Genomic DNA, 23,959 nt, shown 5'->3' on the forward strand with positions numbered 1-23,959 from the left:
CACAATAAATAAATAAATAATGTGACTTGCTCTTTATAATTTATGTTTTTAAATAATCATACTAGGTACATTACTACATTAAACCTCAGATTGTTTATGTCAATTAAATAATATTGTATTCCAAATTATCGATAATATTATTTTAACCTTTCCTCTCTTAGATTCTTCTGCTCCTGTCACGAACCTCGATGACCATTATACATAATATAAATATCGTTATACTTATAATTAAACACCGGATTTATATGCATTTAAAATATACATTCAAATATGCACTTAATAGGTTTTGAGTACGCACATAAAAATCATAAAATGTGCAAAATAATTTTTGATTATTACAGCTAGGTATTTATTTATTGTAAAATTATAAATTTAAAACATTAATGATGGAGAAAATAAATTATAATATTAAATATACAATATATTTTATGATTGTAATGAAAAAATAGATATTTTATTCGTTATTGGAAAAATAATAAGTAACAATAATATGTCAATCCATTTTCTAACTGATGGTAATTTTGAACTTTGATACTTAGGTATTGTAAAATAATTAACACAAATAATATTATACAAAATAAACACGATTTTATAATACGTTGACTATTGCCAAATTTACATTTCAAACTACAGTCGTCAGTCTATTAATCCATGTTCTGTAGTATTGACAAATCATAATAAGTCGATAAAGTTAGACGAAATAAATAAGATTATTCGATATGAAAATCAGTATGCAATGAATTAGGTACGTTAAAACGTAATATTATATTTTTAAAAATATTTTCAATTTTTGCGTTGTGGACCAAATGTATAGATAATAATTGTATATAAAATTATAAAACTAAATTAAAACGTTTTAATGTATACGTAATATGCATTAAACATTCGTTTTTATTTAAAATATATGCACTTGTACCCAAAATATGCTAAAATATGCAAAATAAAAATTTGTAATATTATTTATTTAGGTATGATTGGTGAAAATCCATTTACTGTATGTAATAATTGCTTATAAAAATATGAACATATATTATATGCAAAATCCGGTTTTTTTTGTAATGTTAAATTTTATTATTAGTATTACTATTTCTTTAGATAGATACGTCACGCACTTGCAAATGACTTCTATATATATAAGTATTAAGTAAATTATATTATTAATCGCCAATCATATTTCTAATACGCTTAAAATTAAGGAAAACCGTTGGCGTTTGCATCAACTCCAGTTCGTTATTTAGCTTACCCCACTTATGATATGCAACATAACCTATTAACCTATTAACTATATACAAAACGTTAAATCTATGGATTCATACTCTATGGATTATACACCACACTGCAATCCCCTATATTGTACGTAACACGACAATTGAACGCTACTATAATCGATAGTGTTAAATTGTATTAATATATTACGGAATTCCACTCAGCAAAACATGCACAGATATGTCTTTATTTAGGTCAGTGGTCTTCAACCTGAAACGGATCTTAAACATATGATCACTGATAGTTCCATATTATCATCGTATTCGAATAAATATATCATAATCTCGATTAGACACGATACATATAGGCATTATTTAAACATTTTGCTATTAAAATACGCGTTTAAACAAGAAATAAAATACATATTTTTTTTACGTTACATCGAATTGTAATTATTACCGACACTAATAATCACAATTTTACAATTTTCTATCGGCATTTAAAAATAATATATGTAAAAACGTGTTAGAAAAAATTGTTATCTTTCTAACAAAATACAATTGTATGCAAGACCAATTCACAAATTACCACTGATGAAATACGGTGTATTGATTTAACCAATAGGTACATTTTGTATTATTGATTCCTCTTAATATTTGTTTTTGGGATGTCTATAATCTATATTATTAAAATATGTAAAACTAACTATATTTTTATTTTGTTTTTTGTTTTATCAATGTCAACATTGTATGAAAAAGTAGCGTAAATTATCATTTTTACGCATCACGTGACTCATGCGAGCATGGCTTAATCGTAGATAATAATCATATTGTAACTTAGAACAAAATATTAACAGCAATACAATTTAAAAATGACCTTCGTACTGCTGTGAAAAATAAATTATTATGATATTATATTTTCGCTCGTCTGAATGCATTTTACTCGTTTGTATATTGTACACCGTAAATTATTATTAACACGGTAAATTAATATAATTGCTAGGTATGCGGTATAATAATGTTTCATTGATTTTGGCCTTTGGGTAAACTTCTGGGTACTGCGAAGTAGAAAGCTTGCACTAAGAGGCGTTGTGTTCTCTTCTCTCTGGCGAATCGGTCAAAAGTATCGCGTGTGAAAAACCGATTTCCTTCGAAGATTCAATCGCGATATAGTGGTGGGGAAGCGCTTCTCTGACACCAAATTAACAGCGATAATTTATCTGGCCGAGTGAATTGCATCGGTCCTTAAACATTATAACACAGCTGGTTATTAATTACCGTTATGTTCATTTAATGGCGATAAATAATGGATTTTGAAAATTGCGCACATATATCAGAAATACACACGCATGACCGCTGAAAACGATCAAATGTGAAGGCGGCGTAATAGACCGACAGAAACATAGCATAAAGGTGTAGAATGAAAATACTAAATAATACATCACACTCTTTTAGATTATACATTCCATCATCATGCATCGTATACGTCTTACAACCAATATAAAGGTACTAATAGAGATCTACGATATCTATATATTACGACAGGCATTTCTTATTATTTATTGTTACGATTATAAAACGATACATAATCAAACGAAAATTTATTTATTTATTAGTAGTTATAAACAGGAAAATACCCTATATATTATTATAGACAAAAAGTATTAATATTAATACATAAAAATAAACCAACGTACATTATAAAATAATAAATATACATTTACAAGATGTATACAAGTTCGAAATGTGAACATATAACAATAAGTGATTATATTAACTATTAACGTCAAGACAGACTTAAGGCTATATAAACATTGTGTTTGAAGATTTTACTCGACATAAAAATAAATCAATGCAATTAAAATAAATTATATTTTTAAAAAAATATAAAAATGCGGAAATACGCCGAGCACAGACGAAATAATAATCGAAACGCACTATGTTATTATATCATCGTTTTTAAGCGTCATCGGTTGTTCAGAGGTGTACATACGATAAATATATTACGATAAGTAATAATATATGCACACATTTCTAAACTACAATAATAATATCACTTTTTATCTGTCTATATATTATAGGTACCTCGATACGTGGTACACATAATATAGCAGTATAAAAATGGCCCGTGTATCTAGTATCCTTTAACTTTTGTTCTTTGCTCAATTACAGCACCCAATTACTTAACAACGAATTATCCCAATAAAAGTGTTTACGAACAGATAAAGAAAAATCAACAAAGCACCAATTTCTGCTGAGAAACACGATCACTTCGTTCAAGATCTGAAACATAAAACTTATCCAGCATGCATCCATAAGACCATAACATAAATACCTATAAATAATGATAATAATATCATAATAAAATATTATATGGTTAAATAAAAATTCTGTAAGAAAATTTCTAAAAAATAGTTAATTTCAAAAGTATATAAAAAAAGGTTCAAAATAAATATAAGCCACGGTGACAATAATCTTGATGATTTTATTTTTACATGCATAATTATGCATATAATTATATTTAAAATTATAACTCATATACATATATATATATATATAAAGTTATCATAAACCATAATCTCGAAATCTTCTTAGGGTCTTTGATCACGAAGAATATACAGAGAGGTAAGGACAATTGGGATATGAGTCATATCGTGTGACTTAAATTTCGTCTATTATATTGGTTTGGTAATCATCAAATTAATAACAGTCTCAGTAATAAGCATATAGAATAATTATTTCCTTCACTGTGATTATATTATAGTAATTATTCTGACATACATATTAACACTAATATAATAACACGTCGTCTTTATAATGTAAAAAATAAATAAGAGGGCCAAGTCTTTAACGACTCACCTTCGAGCGATGTATCAAAAATTAAAATAATACATCGGATATGAGGTTTTGTATATTATGCACATTGTGCAGTGACCTTCATCCCCACCCGAAAAAAAATAAAATATATAATCTAGCTCAGGATCTACCGTCAGGTTTGAGACGTAATATTTACTAATTTATCACGGACAAGTGATTAAATATAAACATGTATAATACAAAGACAATACACAGTAAATCATAAGGTTCTACGCACGACAATTATTGTCCGACTCATTGACGGGTTTACCGAATTATTACGCAACTAAACGGATATAAATATATCATTGTGCGTCAAGGTATATCCGACTGCGTATGACAAATTGGGAGTATAATATAATGAATGAATATATGAATCTATCGGAAGTAAACACTGATTATCTCAATAAATAACGTTTTTCAAAATATTTTTTCTTCATCTTAATTTAATGTTATTACAAGACGTTACAGATCATTTTTTTTTTTTTTTGCTTAAATCGTGTAAGAAAAATATTTTGAAAAACTTTAATTCTTATACTTTTTGAGATAATAAGTAGTTTATTTATTGTTAAAATAATTATGTAGAATAGACGTGTTCTGTCACGCAAACTAAGTATATGTCTGTTTAAAATGACTTCTGAATCAAGAGAGAGAGAGAGAGAACTGGATTATTAAAAATTTAGTTTTTATGTTTTATTAATTTATTATTAGTCGTACAAACTACGAAAAGCAAACAATTTATTGCAAATAGTATTTACTTTGTAATCTTTAAAACGTGCTCACCGCTCAATAATGCGTTTTCATTCATATCGTTCCAGCAATATTTTTTATGACTCACGCTGTCAAAAGCACTTTATGTTTCTGAAATTAGATAATCAACCGTAATTTTCAGACTACAATAATTATTATACATATTATATTGTAATAGGTATAATTAAAATGTTATTTAAATATTATTATTTTACAATTTATGTATCGAATAAAATAATATTGTGTGTTACGATGTATTAATAGTTATTCTTATTCAGTGGCGGTAAAATGATTTTGTCATGGTGGGGGGGATGTGGCTGATTTTTTTAATATGCACTACTTAATCATTAAAATATAATTTATGGTTATGCACTTAGCACTTATGCTGAATTATGCGTTATGACTTATGACTAATATCAATTTTTTAAATTAAGGTAAATTAGTACTTTATTTATAAAACAAGTGAGGAGTGTGTTGTTATTGAATATTCACGATCATCGAGCGAGGAAATTCCCGTATATTTTGTATAAGTGACTAAATATTAATAATAATAACAGCCTTGTTCCTAGAACGAGTCAAAATCTAGATAATAATAACATAGTGACTCATAGCCGTTGTTTGGGAAAATAATAAAACAAATTTTAATACATTAACACTATTAATAGTACAATAATATGCATAAATTCAGTCTTTATAAATATTAAAGAAAAAAGTCATGGGGGATCTATCCTCTTCGTCACCCCCCCCCCCCATGTTTGACCACAACTGGACAAAATATAAAGAGTGTATTACAATATTAGTACTCCCGATTTAAACAATATGACGTTCAACTGTCGGGAGATCTAAACAAAACTCTTTCCGTTTCGGCGTAAACGATATGGATAGAGTTACGGTGATCGAAGAAAAATTCCGACTCGATAATTTTTCAATTTTATTTGGCCGAACGATGCGCGCCTCCGGTCTTCCGAGGATTTCACGGCCTGCGCGCGTGCGTCATTAACATCGTTAACGTCGATAGGTAATACCTGCACTGCAGCGTTTATTATTATATTTTTTATAAATAGCGTTTACTGCGGTGTTGGATCAGTGCGATTTCGTCGAATTACCATACCGATATGGTCGTCGACGCGTAAATGCTTACGTAAATGTGGACACGAACGGCGCGGCGTACGAACGGTTTGGCCGAAGCGATTGTCCTAAAACGGCGCGTTTATAATATAATATAATATATTATACGAATAACGGGTACGTTATGCCGTGATGGCGGGCTGCTGTTGTGGTTTTTTAGTGGTAAACCGTAATTTAAATACGCCATTTTTTGAATTCGCGTCGTTCAATATACCAAATGGAAAACGCGTTATTGTTTCGCGTCACTATGCATAAATATATACATATTATATACTGTTGTGACTTGTGAGTGTGTGTTTTTGGAACGAAAATACGTGTAAATATACGCGCGCGCGACCCGCAGAAATCGTTCGTCGAGCTCCGTGCAAAGGGTTAAGCGTATTTAAACAAAAGAACTTTTGTCACGTGGGACTTTTAGAATAATTACAACATTGTTTGCGAAAAAAATATATGTATATATATATATATAGTACAAAAAACTAGTGCCGTTTCTTTATTGTTATCATTATATTTTTTACACCAAAAGCAAAAACATTTGAAAATTTTTTGTAATAAATTTCGAGTGCTTTTGTCTCCGCTAGAGTGGGAGAACACGTTTCAGATGAGCGGCCGTGGTAGGTACAATAACCTGCGGGTTGTCGTAGACTTCGTATACCGTATACGTAGGTAGGTACTAGGTTTGGCTACAAAGCGCTGAGATAATAATAATAATAGTAATAATAATATGTCTGAAGTTTTGCGTTCAACTCGCACGACTATTAACCGAGTTGTTTGAGACTTCGAGTGTGCCATAGTATATAATATGTAATCTCGCAATAATTATCGTCGTTTGGTCACACAGCGCGGCCTCATGTGCGGTATTCGCACAAACAATCTTACTGTCGGGCTCGTGACCATTCAAAAACCTCAGAGACTTCATATTATAAAGTTTTAAACGTCTTCCAGTTATATATATATATTTACGCAGCGTGCTTGTAAGATTTCACGCTTGCACACGTTAACATACATTATATGACAGCGATGACATGACAACCGTGTGTGTGTGTGTGTGTGTGTGTGTGTGTGTGTGTGTGTGTGTGTGTGTGTGTGTGTGTAATCTCCGAGGAAATCGTAAAATCTCGTCACCTCTGTACTCGGATTGTTGTTTCAAATCCCTGTTTGCGCGTCTTATCGAAAGTGATATTATCGCTCGAAACTTGTTCCAACTGCCATATACAATCCGTTTCACTGAAAAAGTATGAACAAGCCAAATAAGACTAAGACCGAGTTCACACAAATCTGGTCATATATTCAACCAAATCGTTGGGACTTATATATTATTAAACATACGGAATATGTCTACACGGCATGGTGTAGTGAAAATCAGGATTTTTTTTGAGGAAGTTAAATCAAATCATTTTTAAATAGAAATAGGATTTATTTTTAAATGTGTTCAATTATCCAAAGAAAATTTTTTATACCTTTGACTATGTACGAATGATCATGTTAATCAATAATCCTGGCTACTCCCTTCCTCACAAACCTCAAATAAGAATCACTAATTTAATACTAATATAATATTATAGATAAGGCCAAGCCCAAATCTATATACTATGGTTTTTGAATCAACTGCAACGAGGTAAGTATTATAGCATTTGGAATCACTATTTCTTAAAATATTTAAAGTTAAATGGATTGTTATATAATATAAACACGTCTTTCTATACTTTCTAAACTTACAAACAGCCAGCAAAATAATCTTTAGACCTAAAAAACATCCGAACGCATAATAAATTAACTATAATTGTTTGGTATAAAGTTAAATATACAAACTTAAAACTATATAGCTATTAATCTAGCTTCATGCTATAAACAACGTACATAATATAATATAAACAGAATTGAAAAACTTTGACAAATTATAGAACGATAATCTGAGTTCTGTGTAGGAATGAGCATAATTTACCAAAATCTCGAATAATACGATTCAATCATTGTAACGATATTTTTATTGGAATTTGTCAAAAAAAGTGTATGTGCGTACTATTTTAATATCAATTTCTTTAACTGGTTAAAATTTAAAATTAATCAGTTAATAAATAAATTATTATTGTCTCTGTGAAAATTACGGTTATAAACTCGACGTATCATCGTAGAAAAATTATAATCTTAATTTAGTCTAACCACCAGCGTTTTGGCCATAAATTTCTTTCAGAGATTTTCAAAGTATCTTAGTGTATTAATAAAAGCGTTACGCACAATAATAAATCCTCAACTTAAACAAAAACAACTATGTTAGTAGGAGCATTATATACGTACAAGTAGGTACTCGAAAAAAGTTTAAATAATTTACATGATATATAAGCCACGTGCGGGCATTCGACGATAATGGATGATTGTCCGATATAGCGATGTATTATAGAGAGGAACGTTTTGGGTAAACATGATAATGTTGAGATAAAAAAATAAAAAATAAAAAGTTTAATACAAAATAATCTCGGTTGAATAAACATTTTTGTAATTTTATTTTATTATTTCCCGTTTTATTTCGGCTGCTCGAAAAACACGTCCGGCCAGGACGCGACGGGAGCATGCTCTAGTGTAACGCTTATTTATATTGAGTTTTAAACAACCATAGTGTGCACACACAACGCCTCTGAATGTGTGCATATTATAAAAGTAGTTAGCGCGCATATACACAAAACGTGGTTTCCCTCCACCCCCCCCCCCACCCCCCGTCAACCGACCTTTTTACGTATTTTATTTTTTTTTATTTTTGCGCGCGCGCGAGAGACACACCCTGTACGGATGGCATGGCGTGGCGGTATTTTTCCGCAGTTTATTATTTGCACGTCGTTTAAGCGATTCGTAAACGTTGCCAATGAATTATGGGCTGCGTAATATGCACATAAAAGACCGGAGAAAAAACCCGTCGCCGAGGCACGTCCGTTCGCATTAATTTTTCCTTCGCAACACCCCGTCGGCCCTGTACGCCGTGTATACGCTCGGGCCGCTGTCTGCATCTCTTAGGGAATAAATCCGTGATCTGATCCCGCCGCCGACCTAAAACGGTTCACGCGATAAATCCTTCTTGAAATTCGCTCCCGGTTGTGTGTGTGTTTATTTTTTTTTTGGGAAGAGATAACAAACACTGTATAAGCCGTACATCTTCTATTAGAATATAGTTATGAATAATTTACATCTGGAGCACAATTACGAGTATTTATATGGCATTTGATTAGCATTTGGCGGTGATCAACTGCTCCCCAACTATAAAAATACTCGACACATTGCAGTTTTACGAATATTTTAGTACAACCCCCCCCCCTCCCCCACCCAAAAAAATAAAACCAGAACTCTATATTTACATCGGATCTGACATCATTCCGCTGTATACCTATATTAGATGGAATCACATAAAAGACATACCAGGTTTATTAATTATACACATATTAATGGTTAACCTTAAGCTTTTACCATATATTTAACGATCCCGAATCTTATAGTATTTACAAAAAAACTTCTTAATAGAGCTTATCACTTTTCGCTTTTAGTGTTTGTTTAGCAGATCAGGTATCTACTGTGCAGAGGGGAATATATAAACTTTTCACTAAATTGAATTACAATTAGGTGTTTCGCGTGAGTATCGAAATACACTCAAAGTTACTTTCAAGTACTTATAGACTATACAGTATATATAGTGTATTTTTGATTTCATTATCTTCTAAAATGTACATTGAAGATGTTTTACGAGCAAGTGACTTGTGAATAATTAATTTACACTTCATATACTTCTATAGGATATTGTTCAATTGTTGTAGGTACTAGGTACATATTGCAATTATAGAATTGTTTCGATTTTAACGGAATTATTATTGGTTCTTAAGCACATTATTATTTATTACTATTATAAAATAGAATAGATATAAAAATAAAAAGCGAACAGACAAATCTAAAATATAACACTAAAAAAAAAAAATTTCAAATAAATATGAATGATATGATACACGAGTATCAGTTTTTCAGCGCACCTTATTATGTTGTACATTTTTTATATTTTACGAAATACCTACAAAATAAATACCTATATTATTATTGATAGTTTACTTTTAAAAACTTTCATCGTTTGATATTTTTTTACGAATTCCATTTTAGCTTCTGAACGGACCAATGAATGTATGAATGATGTATGTTTTTTTTTATACAACTGTAAACAATTTTTGGGACAGAAAAATGCTTTGATTTTCAAAAATGAGAGTTGTTTCTGCCGTTTCTGGTAGCAAATTTGATCTAGTTGATACTTTTGGAAGGTCAAAAATTAAGGAAAAAGAGAATTTTTAACAAAATCGATTTTATTTTTTTTAGTTTAACTCAAAATATTTCAAATATTTTTAAGCTTTTTATAGACATAACAATTTTCATTTTATATAGTTATTTTCTAAAATTGCCGATTAAAAATTATTCACTGGGTAAAAATATTTAAAAATGTAATACAAAAGCTCATATAAATTGATAATTTCTTTTTCTCAATAAAAAAATATCGAGTATGTATAGTCACAATTTATTTTTAGGTTTAAAGTTGGAATTCGATAAAATTCATAAAAAATCACGAAAATTATCAAATTATTTTTTAATTAAAAATTCAGTTTTATATCCAAAAATTATAAATTTAATCTAATTTTTTAATTTTTTCAACTTTTATAAGAAACAAATTCTACCAAAAATCCGAATCAATTTTTTATAAGCATTTTAAATTCTAATTTTTACAACAAAGGATATTCATTTGAAAATAATAATTTGTTCTTATCAAATAATTATTGATATTTAATTGTATACAAAAAACCGCAGTAATCACATAATAATAATTTTTAAATATTTTAACTCTTGTTGAGCTATTTATACTATTTATAGATATGACAAATTGTTATATTTTTTCTATGATTGTTGATTAAAAATTAATCACTGGGTCAAAATGTTCACAAATTTAATAAAAGACCCCTGCAGATAAAGTATTCTTATATCTGTATAAAAGTATTGAAAATACATAGACACAACTTTTTTTATATTAACAATTTTATCAACCTACTGTTACACTAAAAGTAAAAAAAAATTTAGTTATGTAAACTAACAGACCATTTACACTCAGAATCGATTTTCGTATATGATTATATTTCACTGAATTCAAATTTAACATGTCCGTAATAGTGACCCACTCGACATCTAATACTGCAGCAGAGTAGTACCCACGTTTTAAATTTTGATGTGTACAAGTTTCGGTGGTTGTCCAAAAACGTTATTATAAATTTTCGAATAAATCAATAAACAGTAATTAAAAATGATATAAAAAATACATTATACACACCGTATTATGTGAACGAACCCGGGAAATGTGGTTATACGTGTACGGTCAAAAGAACTGAATAACACGACGATGATGGGGATTTTTCCATGAATTCATGTATTATTTTATTTATATATTTGTTGTTTCACTGGCATCGTGGCCTGAGGACTCGATAAATATTGATCGTCCGTCGACTGCCGAAACACAGGGGAGAATAAAACAAAAACCAGACAGAAAATGTTTTGGCAAGATATTATCCGGTCGCAACTTTCAAAACGGGCTTCGTGTGACTTCGTAAAGAAGGTATACATGTATAGACGAGACGCCTATAGTGAAAACGTCACGAGACGTCGTCGTTCAATTCAACGAGTATTACAAATATATGTATACATATATGTGCGTATACGCGTGTATGCAGCATTTATCGCTGTGAGTGTTTTCGATTTTCCTGATTTTCTAAAAGGACCTTAACAAAAGATCGCTAACTCATCTTTTGAAATTTAATTGTGACTTTAATCACTCAGATATATCATTATAAAATGCGCGTGTTTTTGACAGCTATTATATGCATATACCTGAAAGTATATTATAGCATTACACGCGTATTTAGTTTACAAAATCCAACGCTGCAATGGTGCTTTTCAAGTGTCGTACGATAATTTCTGTTGTGCATCATATTGTAACGACGTAAAATATTTTAAGCCGATGTATACATAATTGTATACAACATTTCTGTATCAAATTTGTATAATAATTATTTTTATAATTTAATTTTATAAACGTTACATTGTTACCCCGCGTGTATGTGATGTCTGTATACATATACACACTATATAACAGTAAAAGCACAAACGAGAAAAACCTAAAAAAAAAAGTTAAAGCTTTCAGCTTTGATACGTTTTTAAAAATAATATTAAAATTGTTCCCAACAATACACAGCAACTTTCCATTGTCATACTAACAATATCATTATTTCATTTCTTAAAACTACAGAAAAAAATATGAAAGCCATTTTAAAATTTACGTTTCAATTTTAATTATTGTTGAATTATTATAATATGTATATGATTAAAATACCTACGTGATAAATATTATTCTAAACGAAATTCATTGGCAATAAATAATATATTATAATACAATATAAATGTGTACTATAATAGCGTTATTTTTTTTTTATGTAGCCACGTGATAATTATTACGATGCATTACTTATTATCAAATAGCAATAAATATATTTACTATTTAGTAGTACCATTGCTTACTTATTCAATGGTACGAGTAGTACTAATTTAAAAAAAATAATTATTTATTTCAAGTTATTTTCCAAGTATGTATATAATTATTGTTATTGCTATTTTAAAACAAAATCTTGTAAAGCTAATTCTATTTTGCGATATTATTCCGTTGCAAAAATATGTTCACCTTTCAAATTTGTTCAAATTAATTAATTTATTCACAGTAGTTATTGAGGCCACTTCTTTTGTTTTCTATTCGATAATTATTTATGTATGCGTGGAATAATATATTCATCAAAGTCAACCGTCGATGGATGTAATTAATATTAGCAGTAAATGTACATCGCCTGTAACCTGTAAATATGTAAATATTATATTAGCATATTATTATTATAATATATGTGTAACACACATAATCACATCGACAATGATAAAAAAAAAGATTTGTTGTTTTATTTAAATTTTTCCAATTTTAGACTCTAATAATTCATATACATTATCAACTATAAAAATAATCCAATTATTTTGAACGTATTAAATATTTCAAGGGTTAGACTATATTATTACATATAATATTGTATCATCTATGGAGGTTATAGAACTATACACAAATACAATTTAATGTATAATTTACAAATTTCACAGCGTTTTCCTGCGAAACTGGGTAAAGATTAGAACAAATAAAAATATTGCTTTTATGAGATAACAATATTTACCAAGGTGCCGTTTAGCACAAAATATAAATAGTGTGAAACCAGTTTCATAACTTTAACGAATATTATATTTTATATATTGCTACATTTAATTATACGGATGTACCTACACAAATTATTTAAGAAAATAAAATTACAAATTATTGTTTTTTCAGTTTTTTGTTTTGATACTTGATAGTGTGTATATATAATATATTATAATGTTTTTATAAACAAAATAACACAGTTTAATTATATGTTAAAATTATAATGGTGACGAAAAGGACATGAACAAGTCTGCATAATTGAAAATAACATAATATTTCTTATGTACGAATATTTATTCTTTTTGATTTTAACACATTATTTCGATGAAATGGAAAATAAAAAAGACCTGTGCAATTCTAACACTAATATATTATTAATAATATATTTTTTATTTTTACTTTTATATTTGTTGGTCAAATAACTATAAACTTTTGATTTTTGTATGAAAATACAAATTTTTAATTTCGCGTATGGAGCAAATTATTTTTATAAAAATATCAAAAATGATCGGATTATGTTAATAGTCATTGAAAGCTTAGGTGTACGGAGAGAAGAAAAATCGGAGATAGGAAAATATTTAATGAATTTATACATTTTGTAATTACTGATTGAATAACGTTATTGGAAGTACATTATTATACGAGTAGTTAATAATTTTTATGGCAATATAAAAGGATAAAAATTAAAATAGTGTTCCCATCATACAAATCAATTTTTAATACATAACAGATATAATATACAATATACTACACTTATGTTATATTTTTCATTGAATAAGTAACTCATTCAATATTTAAATAAAACACCCAAGTATTTTTGGTTGAAAAAAAATGAAAAAAATGAATAAATTAATGTATTATTTCTATAATAGTATAATATATATATCCGTTAAACATACGTACTTGCTTCAAAACTTGCGGATTCATATAAAACAATAACTTAAACAGTGAAATGAAACTTTTATATTTTTATCGTTTTATAATGAACAATTTATCTAATTTTAGTAACTTCGAAGTAGATAAGTCGTTAAAAAAAAATACTTTGTAATAAGGTAGTAAGAGGGACATCATAAAATGAGTTTTTTACAACAACATTACGGGCAACGGCAGTTTTCTGAATTTTCTGGACGATGTTAGAATATAGTCTGTTGGTCTCGAGAAAGGATAAAATAAATGCTTATTAACTCACCATGAGATAGTGAATGCCAATAATAGTAAACCTGATTTGGCGTTAACCTGCAGCACATCGTCCAAGCTACAAAATACTTCTGACAGACCCAAACCGGATACAGACGGCGGTGCACTTGATCCGGATACACGAGGCGACGAGACCGGAAATAGCTTCCATCATTACTCGTGGATTCGTAGACGTGGAAACAATCCACCAGCAAAATATTTTCTGAAGTTTTCCATGCATTCAGATTAAATGTGGTATAAAAATATTATTTATATATATATAGATGTATTTGTGTGTATGTTTTTGACAATCTCAGAACCAACGGATAGATTTTTCATTTTTCTAATTACGTATAGGTACCTATTTACATTTTTAATTTGCGCTATCATTTTTATCGCTTTCTAGTAAAATACATAAACCTATAACCCCACATAAAAAATAGTAATGTGTTGTATTACACTCACGCTTCAAGGCGAGAGGATTTTTAAAAACGATTTCAAACTATTTAATAATGTGATCTATATTTGAAAATACATTGGATATATTAACTATATTTTTTTAATTAGTTTTACTTTGGATACATTTATATATGTTTTTAAATAGATACTTGATAGCGCTTAATTTAATGTAAAAAACATTTTCTATTCATTTTTGAATTTGTTGACATTTTCAAAAGCGACCGTGCAGTAGAGTTTAATTTAAAGTTATTATTCAAAATCAAATTAGTATAGGTAATATATATATAGTTACATTTTGAAGGATTTTAATTTATTAATTACTAATAATATATTAACGTGTAGGTATCAAGTATTCCTATACATATTAAATACAGAAAAATTAAAAATGTAGATAAAATTTATATACATTACTGATTAAGAAAATTTCTAGAGTATCTATCCACTTGAACAGAAATATAACTTTCAAATTAAACGGTAAAAAAACTTTAAAATTACCAAGTTCAAATTTGTACTATCGTCGAACGCCTTGCTAAACGCGTACCAACATAGCATTGAAAAATACTATGTGAAAAACATTTTTCGATCCGGTGCCCCATTTATACATATGATGAGTATACACAGATTAAAATATTTCATTTGTAAAGTTTCAAGCTGCAGAGAGAGAAAAAAACCCACGCGAATGGGATTATTAAATTTAGTATGGAAGGTGGTTCCCATGTGATTTTTTGTGCCATTAATCATTCGTATTAACGTACAAGGCAGAAAATTTGTTTTTATCCTCCATTTCCCTAACACGTCGAAAAATGAAAAACTACAACGTTGTGACATTTAGAAAAGTGTATATATATATATACATAATCATTTACCATACCAAAAAAAAAACCCAGGAAAACAACTCTAACAGTGTTTTCAGTTTCTCATATCAGCGACAAATGAAATATATTTAAATATTTTGTATAGTTAACTGTTTATATTATGACCAAGAATAAAAAAAAATATTTATGCATTGACTTTAAACGTCTATAATACATGTTATGGTATGTAATTATAACATGTATATCATATTATATATTTATATATTGTATAACTGCGTGGACATGTAAAACGTACGATAAATCCCACAGATTTTTTTTTTCATTACAACAATACGAGTAGTAATTTAAATAAATAATATTGCTAATGCACTTACTGAGCTCGTAAAGTTTTCGTTGTACCAAAATATACCATTAGTTAAAACAACTTTACGACCATAACGTAAAATAATACATCAATGTTAATGATAACGTAAAATGGAGTAATGTTAATTATTTTATATTACCGGTGTGTAATATTATTTATATATACCTATATATATATAATGCTCTATATCGTAAAAATATAGTTACTTTAATAATTAAAAAAATTAAATACACTCAAGAACAACATAAATTGATGACTTTTATAAATTAATATAATATTATCTATAACTGTATAAGCTTGCTTAAAAATAAATATTTTTCGTATAAAATAAAAGCGGATATCACTAAAAAAAAACGTGATTTTTAATCGACACGAATGTAAATTTTTGTAATAGTAATATTTTTCTACTATACAAATAAAGTCTATTCTAAAATTTGAAAAATACATCTACTGTTGTAATAATCATAATGTGTTGTATGATAAATAATGTAATTACTTAAAATTATTTATACATCCAATTTTCGTTTTTATATTATCAATTTATCCACGAAAAATAGTTTATCGTCAAATAACTTTTTCAAGTTTTTAAAATACTATACAGATGTTAACAATCTTGTATCCAAGTTGACTTTACTCGTAGAAAAAATTTGGAATTTTTGCAGGAGGCAAAGATATTATTTTACCTCCCGCTCACTGATACAAGAGAGAGAGAGAGAGTGTGTGTGTGTGTGAGAGAGAGAATGGTATAAATAAGAAAAATAATAATATCATTATTTCATAAATTATTATGATTACACGATTATCCTCATTCAACACATTATTTTTTCCAAACAAGCTATAGCACATTTGTTTTAATGAACTCATACTTAATATTATTGACGATACGGGTCCCCCCCACACATTATTTCTAAGCCATAAAATATGAGTTTTAAGATTTGTGTATAAACAAACAATAAATTAGGTCATGGTGTTAGTTTTAGTTAATACATTATCCCCCCCTCCTTAATAGTTAACCCAATTACGCCATTGGTTACTTATATACTATAATACATGTAAATGTATACTATTATAATATATATTTATTGCTGTATGTCTTATAATATTAATCCACATACTGGTGGCGGTCGGTTATCGCGTTGGAATTTTAATTTTTTGCATACAGTTCGCACTTGCTCTGTATATACGCCACGTGATACATTAAATGGCTACTAATGTAATCATAATATTGTTGGGTATAATATACGTTTACGGTCGAAACGATTTAATCGCCATCGGGTGGAGGGACGAACAGCTATTGCGCTTGGAAGAGTAGGAGAAAAGACAAAGACCTTTTTTTGTCAGCGCAAAATCAAACCACTGTAGGTACCACGAACAGTGTCACTCGGACCGGTCTCGTGAACGGATACGACTCCTAATCCCGCGCACGCGCGTTAAATCCATTGTGTATGGTATAATCGGTTTGAAAAACAACAGTTATAAATATTATACGATTGACGGCCATGGGTAGCGTACGTTCGGCTCGCCACTTGTTGGCAGTGGCGTCAATAATCACGGCGATCGCGCTGTGCTGTGCGGCCGCGGTGGGCGGTGGGACCAAACCTAGTCCCGGAAACATAGCCGTCTCTACCCGGTCGTCGATACTGACCAAATTACCGCAACCGCAGTTACCGAAATTTCCGGTAATCTACACGTACGGGAAAGCCCGGACGACGCGTCCGCCGATGACAAATTTTCCGACTCTTCTGGGCGGCAAACAACAAGAGTCGCAGCGACCTGCGCCTCAGCAACAACAACAGCCGCAACAAACACCTCAGCCACAGAAGCGCCCACCGAAACCGACGACGGAAGAACGACCTGACGGACGAGTTCCGTACCAGTTACCGTTGACGACGACGATGGCGGCGGCAAATACTTCTACCGTGACGACTTCACCGAGACCAAAGATGGAGACGACCACCCATGAGCGATCCATCATCACAGCACCGCTTAAAGCGTGTCCCGAAGGACAGCGGATGAGTCCCGACCGGACCTGCGAACCCGACTTCGGCGACCCCGAGAGCGACCAAACCCATTAGTCGACCGATCGAACTGCGCAAACTGCTGTAGTGAATATTGTACGTCTATTATAGTAGCACTATATTTTATACGTCGATATTGCGATTAATATTGTTACGCGATTTATTTTTACAGACATTAAGTTCTTACTCCCGTGTACTACGTGTAATATACATAATCATACCACTATGTATTTATATCTTATTTATATTCAGTGTAACCCGCGATTTTTTCCGATTTTAGAACGTTTCCACGTGAGTAAATGAATAAAGGAAATAATAAAGTCTTGATCACCAGAATTATTTCAATTATTTCAACAATAATAACTATATAGTTGTTGACGCATATCACTCGCATGGGTACAATAGGTCCACGATACTTCCGTTTTCCGTAGTAACTCATCAAAGATCTATTAATATACTAAAAAGTATTATATTTCACGTACAAAGTTCACATTCCGATTGTCCGCGGTTTTCGTGTAACGTTTCGAACGATGATCGAAATCGGTATGGATCAAATTTAATTAATTCCCCCCCAACCGCAACAGAAAAAAAAAACACTCACTGGCAGTATCTCGTGTATATTATATTATATAGCATTCTTATGACACGCGTCTGCGCAGTTATTATTAAAATAAATAATAATTTTTACCTCTATATTATCGGCTAGCCAAACGGGTATAAATAGTACCTATGCGGCGGTTTTCGATACCCGCTGGTGTGCTCAATGACATGCGCACCTATATTATATTAATACATTAGTCTTACTATTTCAAGGTTCATTATACGCGCGCATATATTACGTATATTTATGTGCTGCGATCCGACTACAACGCTGTTCGCGAAAATCGTCATCCGACAATATAATGACGTCATTTTTACGACGGGACGTCACCGCCTCCGTGCAGTTACTGTCACGCCGCCGTCGGACTGCATTCTTAAATCAATTTCAGAGTGATAATGTTTATTTTATAATTTTATATACGATAACACGCGACATGATTAATAAACATGTTCAAACTTGAAACTCCTGCAAAATATTATGTTCGATTGGAACAAAACAATGAGGGCCGATATTGGGTCAGGAACACCACCCCCCCTCCTAAACGCCCTATTACAGTAACGGTATCAAGCAATGAATCGTATCTATTTTTCAATACGAATTGTAGTAGTAGGTAATAATAATTAACAATAATAAATTAGTTTAAACAAAAATTTATATTATTATTTTTTTTAGTACTCTTATAATACGATGGTCTGCAGAAATATAATATAGTCGGTTCACTGGCAGTGTTCTACAGTTATTGGTTTTTTTTTACCTATATCTTCTAATGTACATGCGCACAAATATGTCTGCGACGCATCTATACATCTTTGTACTAATACGATCTGTGACGGCCGTGTAATATTTATCAATTTATAATCTCATAAAAAACAAAAACAAAACACGTATAACACGTATAGGTGTACCAAGATTCCTCATCATACGAACTCTTCGAACATAATGTAACATCATTAAACACACTATATTATATTATTATTAAAATTGTACTTTCTTAAGTTTGTTTTAAATATTTTTTTCAAGATTAACGTAGCACAAACGTACGATAATTAGTAAATACCATATGCTTTCATTTAAATGAATAGGTACTAAGTCTAAATTATATATTTACTTTCAATCGAATAAAAAATTAAGAAAAAAAAATACAGATATAAACTAGTGTTTGGTAATATCTGTAACAAAAACTTAAATAAATTGTAATTATAAGACGTAATATTTAAAATTATTGTTAAAGCATATTTTACACAAATAACTATATATCATAATATACGCGCCAAACATGAAACAATAAAGAGTTATAGTAATATTTGTGACGCAACCAATTCGATACATTCATCATTTAGGTATGTATGTCTACTTTGATTTTATTTATTAGCACTGTATTTCTTTGTATTCCAAATCATTGTTTCAGACAACTAATACAAGTGACAAATGCAATGAAATATGTACGCCTGAGATTTGATTAATTGTGGCTAATATAATAATATGTCATTTAACATTTAAGATTAATTATAGGAATCGGCAGATAACTCTGTAACGTGATTGATAATTATTAGAACCACAAGGTTATAGTGTAGTTGAGTTTGGAAAGTTTATTCGGTTTATTTTTAATTACCTATACGTATTATAACCAAAACAATCTTAATGTAAATAAAAGAGCAGCTAACAATCGCAGATAAAATATTTTACATTTTAATGCTCAATAAAAAGAAAAGAATGTGTTAAAGCGCAAAACATTATGACAGATTGACGACAAATAATATTTATTTTTTACAACAACAATTTGTGTATAATTATTTTGTCAAGTGTTATTTTTATTCCTCTATCTTGAATATCATTAACATAATTAAGGAAGTGCTTATCAGTATTTAGGACTGGTTAATAATAATTTGTCACCGATACAATTTACCATTGACATTCAATTATTATAACATAAAGAAAACATGTTCTTAAATAATATGAAATAATTTAATTATATAAATTGTATTTTGTTATCTTAATTGATAATCATTCACGACGAGTATTAGAACAATAATTATATTTTGTTCTCTTAAAACAAAATTGTTTAAAATAAATATACAATTGTATAGTATATAAATATTGAAGGTGCTATGTTTTTATATTATTGAATAAAATTGTTGATGATGTAAGAAAACATATAGTGTTGTATGGAGTATGCTTTGTAAATTAGCATTGTTAATTGTTTTTATATACATTATATTTTAAATGCGCCTTTGTTAGAATTATTTTCCAAACAAATCGTATGATTGTCATTTCATAATCAAAAAATATGTACAATTTTAAAGTAAGTTTATTAATATTAATATAAGTTAATTTTATTTCTCATTTTACATTTTTATCTAATATTAACAAAATACTTGTATAAAAAAATGATTAATATAAATGTATTATTTCACATTGTACTTATGTTTTTATAATTATAATTGACGATTTTGAGTACTTATAATAAATTATAAAAACTATGTACAAAATTTAATTATACTGAAATATTGTAAATTTGAATATTATGTTATGTACATATTTTTAAAATCTGAGCAAATGAATATATTGATTTTACAATAATGCCTGTTTTTTCTCTTTCTATCTGTTATTACCTTTTAGGACAGTAAAAATGATTTGATTTTCAACTTTGAGAGTGATTTCTAACCCAGTTATTGACAAAATGTATTTATTTTATTATAATTTAAATAAATAATCGTAGATATCTGCATTTTCACCGTGTGTATACAATATTTTTTTATACATGATATAATTTAAAAAATATTTTGATTGTTTTTGAGGAAATTAGGCTAAATAAATAAATTTGAATGAAAAATTATTCTCTGGATTTTTTAAATGCAAAACAAGATAGCACAGATGTTTTGTTAATATTATATCTGTACAAAACTATAAACATACATAGGCACAATTTTTTTTTTTGTATGCATTTGAAGCTTAAATGTTTATACAATTTGTAAGAATCATATAACTTACAATCTATGACTCGTAGACTACGAGTATTTTGAACTAAACAATGTATACAATTAAATATTCATAATATAAGAAATGTAATATTTAAAAAAAAAATTAACTAACTGGAATAGTAATCGTAAAATAAAATACTTGAATAGCTATATCAATTAATTTTTAACCTAACTAAAATAATATTATAACATATTTCATTCTGTTTGTCAGTTTGAACTGTTTGAAGTCTAGAAAACGTGGGACGGTGTATTTAAGTTTCACTGCTCTGTTGCCAAATTTATTTATTTTCAATGTTACAAAGTGCAAACAAGTATTTTAACAATATTTAATTTTATTAAGCGCAAATGCGGCTTTTAGGCACAAACACGATCCAAATCCACCTCTCCCTCATTTCAAAAATTCTCAAAACCAGACCGATATTGCAAGAAATAATCATAACAACTGTTACATAGCTTAATCCAATGAAAACACATCACTTTTATGTAGATTCCCTCGCACAGAAATTTCATGTGGTTATAATAGAACTGACTAATCGATAAAACATGCCCACGCTTCCTTTATAGTTATACATGTACCAAGCTTCTCGTACCTGTATATTAAAAAAAAAATACAAAAAATAATACTTAAAAAACAATCACATTCTCGGCCATCTACAACGACCTTTTCAGAACACAAGGAACGATCATCGTTCAGCTAAAAATAGGAAACACAGCACTCACCTACTAAGCCTTAAGTATGTAAAGAGAAAATCCTGTCCACACGTAACATCTCAAGCTGTACAGCTCACAGCAAAACATACAGTTACCGAATGTCTCAACTCCCAAAAAAACAAGAAGACGCCCTCTCCACTACACATCTTCGAATAATTCTCATCCCAAACCGCACTGCTATAATCTATTTAAATACGTCAAAATGACCAATATCTACAAATCTACCAAGCACTATAAAACAAAAATTTAATTTACTATTTTAATTTTAAGCTTATTACTGTATATCTTTAATGGTAGTCCGTAGCTGCCATGAATGTATATTAATTTAAAAAAATAATAATAATAATAATAATAATAATACAATTTATATTATTCACTATAATTGGGTACAATCCGACACTATAATTTAAAAGTAATATTATGCATTTCCTAATCTGTAAACAGTAGCAGCCTAAGTTAATATTATGAGTTTAATCTCATATAAGATAGATTTATTTTAAATCACCTATTCACTTAGAAATAATTGATTTACTATGTACCGAGTTACCCTATCATTTTTTTTCTTTTACTCGACTACTGAATTTAAACTATTGTGTTCATATTATCGGAAGATTAAATATCCCTTAAATATGCAGTAATAATATAAGTAAAAGTAACAATATCATATTATTTAGGAACATGATTATATTTTATACGTATATCTAGGTAAGTATAAGCGATTAGGTGCATTATTACAGTAGTAAAAACGAAATGTATACCGGTTACTATATTAATATATTATTTTTTATAAGTAAAAGAAAAAATATTTATCGAAAATAAGTATAATATTATATCAGAATTGAAATTCTGAACCGAGTAAATCAAATAATTCTGTACCGATATAATTCTAAAATAAAATAATTAATTTACGTTTATGTATTATACGAATAAAATTTAATTCATTGAAAAAGCCTTAAGTGCTTATTCGATAAGGGGTGGCAATACAAACTCACACCTCTTTATGTGCAACTACACAATTTTAAGTTGTTTCATACATATTAATTAATAAAATTATAAATTATAATATTATGATATTATTATTCTCTATAGCGTAAGCGTGCGCAAGAGTGACGCTATTCAAGGGGTTTAATATAGGCAATTTTGATGAAAATTCAATTATTTCAATATAATGTTTCTGCAAAAAGGACGGAGAACTCAGAAATGTGCTGTTATTTGCGCATGCGTGGGTGTGTATGTGCGGGAGTAAAAATCATATGCAAAATAATATCCATATACCCTACACGAGTACCGTCGCACTTGATTCAAATACGATTTTTCGCTAAACATTGGCTCTGTGATGATTTTTTATCAACCGTTTCAATCGAATTGTACCTATTGCATGATCATAATGATGCAATAAAATATCTGAAAATAAATTAAGTCGTAATTATGTCTTAAAGTTTATTTACGATTCAATTTTTTTTCTAATGTTTTAGCGTGGAATTTTATTTCCTTGTATTTTATACACCTCAACAAATAAAATATATACATCGATTATTAATTATAAATATGTCTACTCATATCGGTACATACAGGAATAAAGGTATAAACCAACTTATAAA

At 29.1% G+C, this 23,959-nt stretch overlaps 1 protein-coding gene across 1 annotated transcript; it reads left to right on the top strand.

The window, feature by feature from the left end:
* The first annotated feature begins 17,251 nt into the window (after positions 1 to 17,251).
* LOC132932272 (myocyte-specific enhancer factor 2D-like) lies at positions 17,252 to 18,291 on the top strand. The gene has a single exon (XM_060998557.1). It carries the CDS (start codon positions 17,547 to 17,549, stop codon positions 18,120 to 18,122), a length of 576 nt encoding a protein of 191 aa, XP_060854540.1. The 5' UTR covers positions 17,252 to 17,546; the 3' UTR covers positions 18,123 to 18,291.
* Positions 18,292 to 23,959: the final 5,668 nt, after the last annotated feature.

Source organism: Rhopalosiphum padi, chromosome 1 (genome assembly GCF_020882245.1).
Source record: "Rhopalosiphum padi isolate XX-2018 chromosome 1, ASM2088224v1, whole genome shotgun sequence".
NCBI classification, from domain to species: domain Eukaryota; kingdom Metazoa; phylum Arthropoda; class Insecta; order Hemiptera; family Aphididae; genus Rhopalosiphum; species Rhopalosiphum padi.

Coding starts and splice junctions, on each gene's coding strand:
- LOC132932272 (XM_060998557.1), top strand. CDS start 17,547: ATGGGTAGCGTACGTTCGGCTCGCCACTTGTTGGCAGTGGCGTCAATA.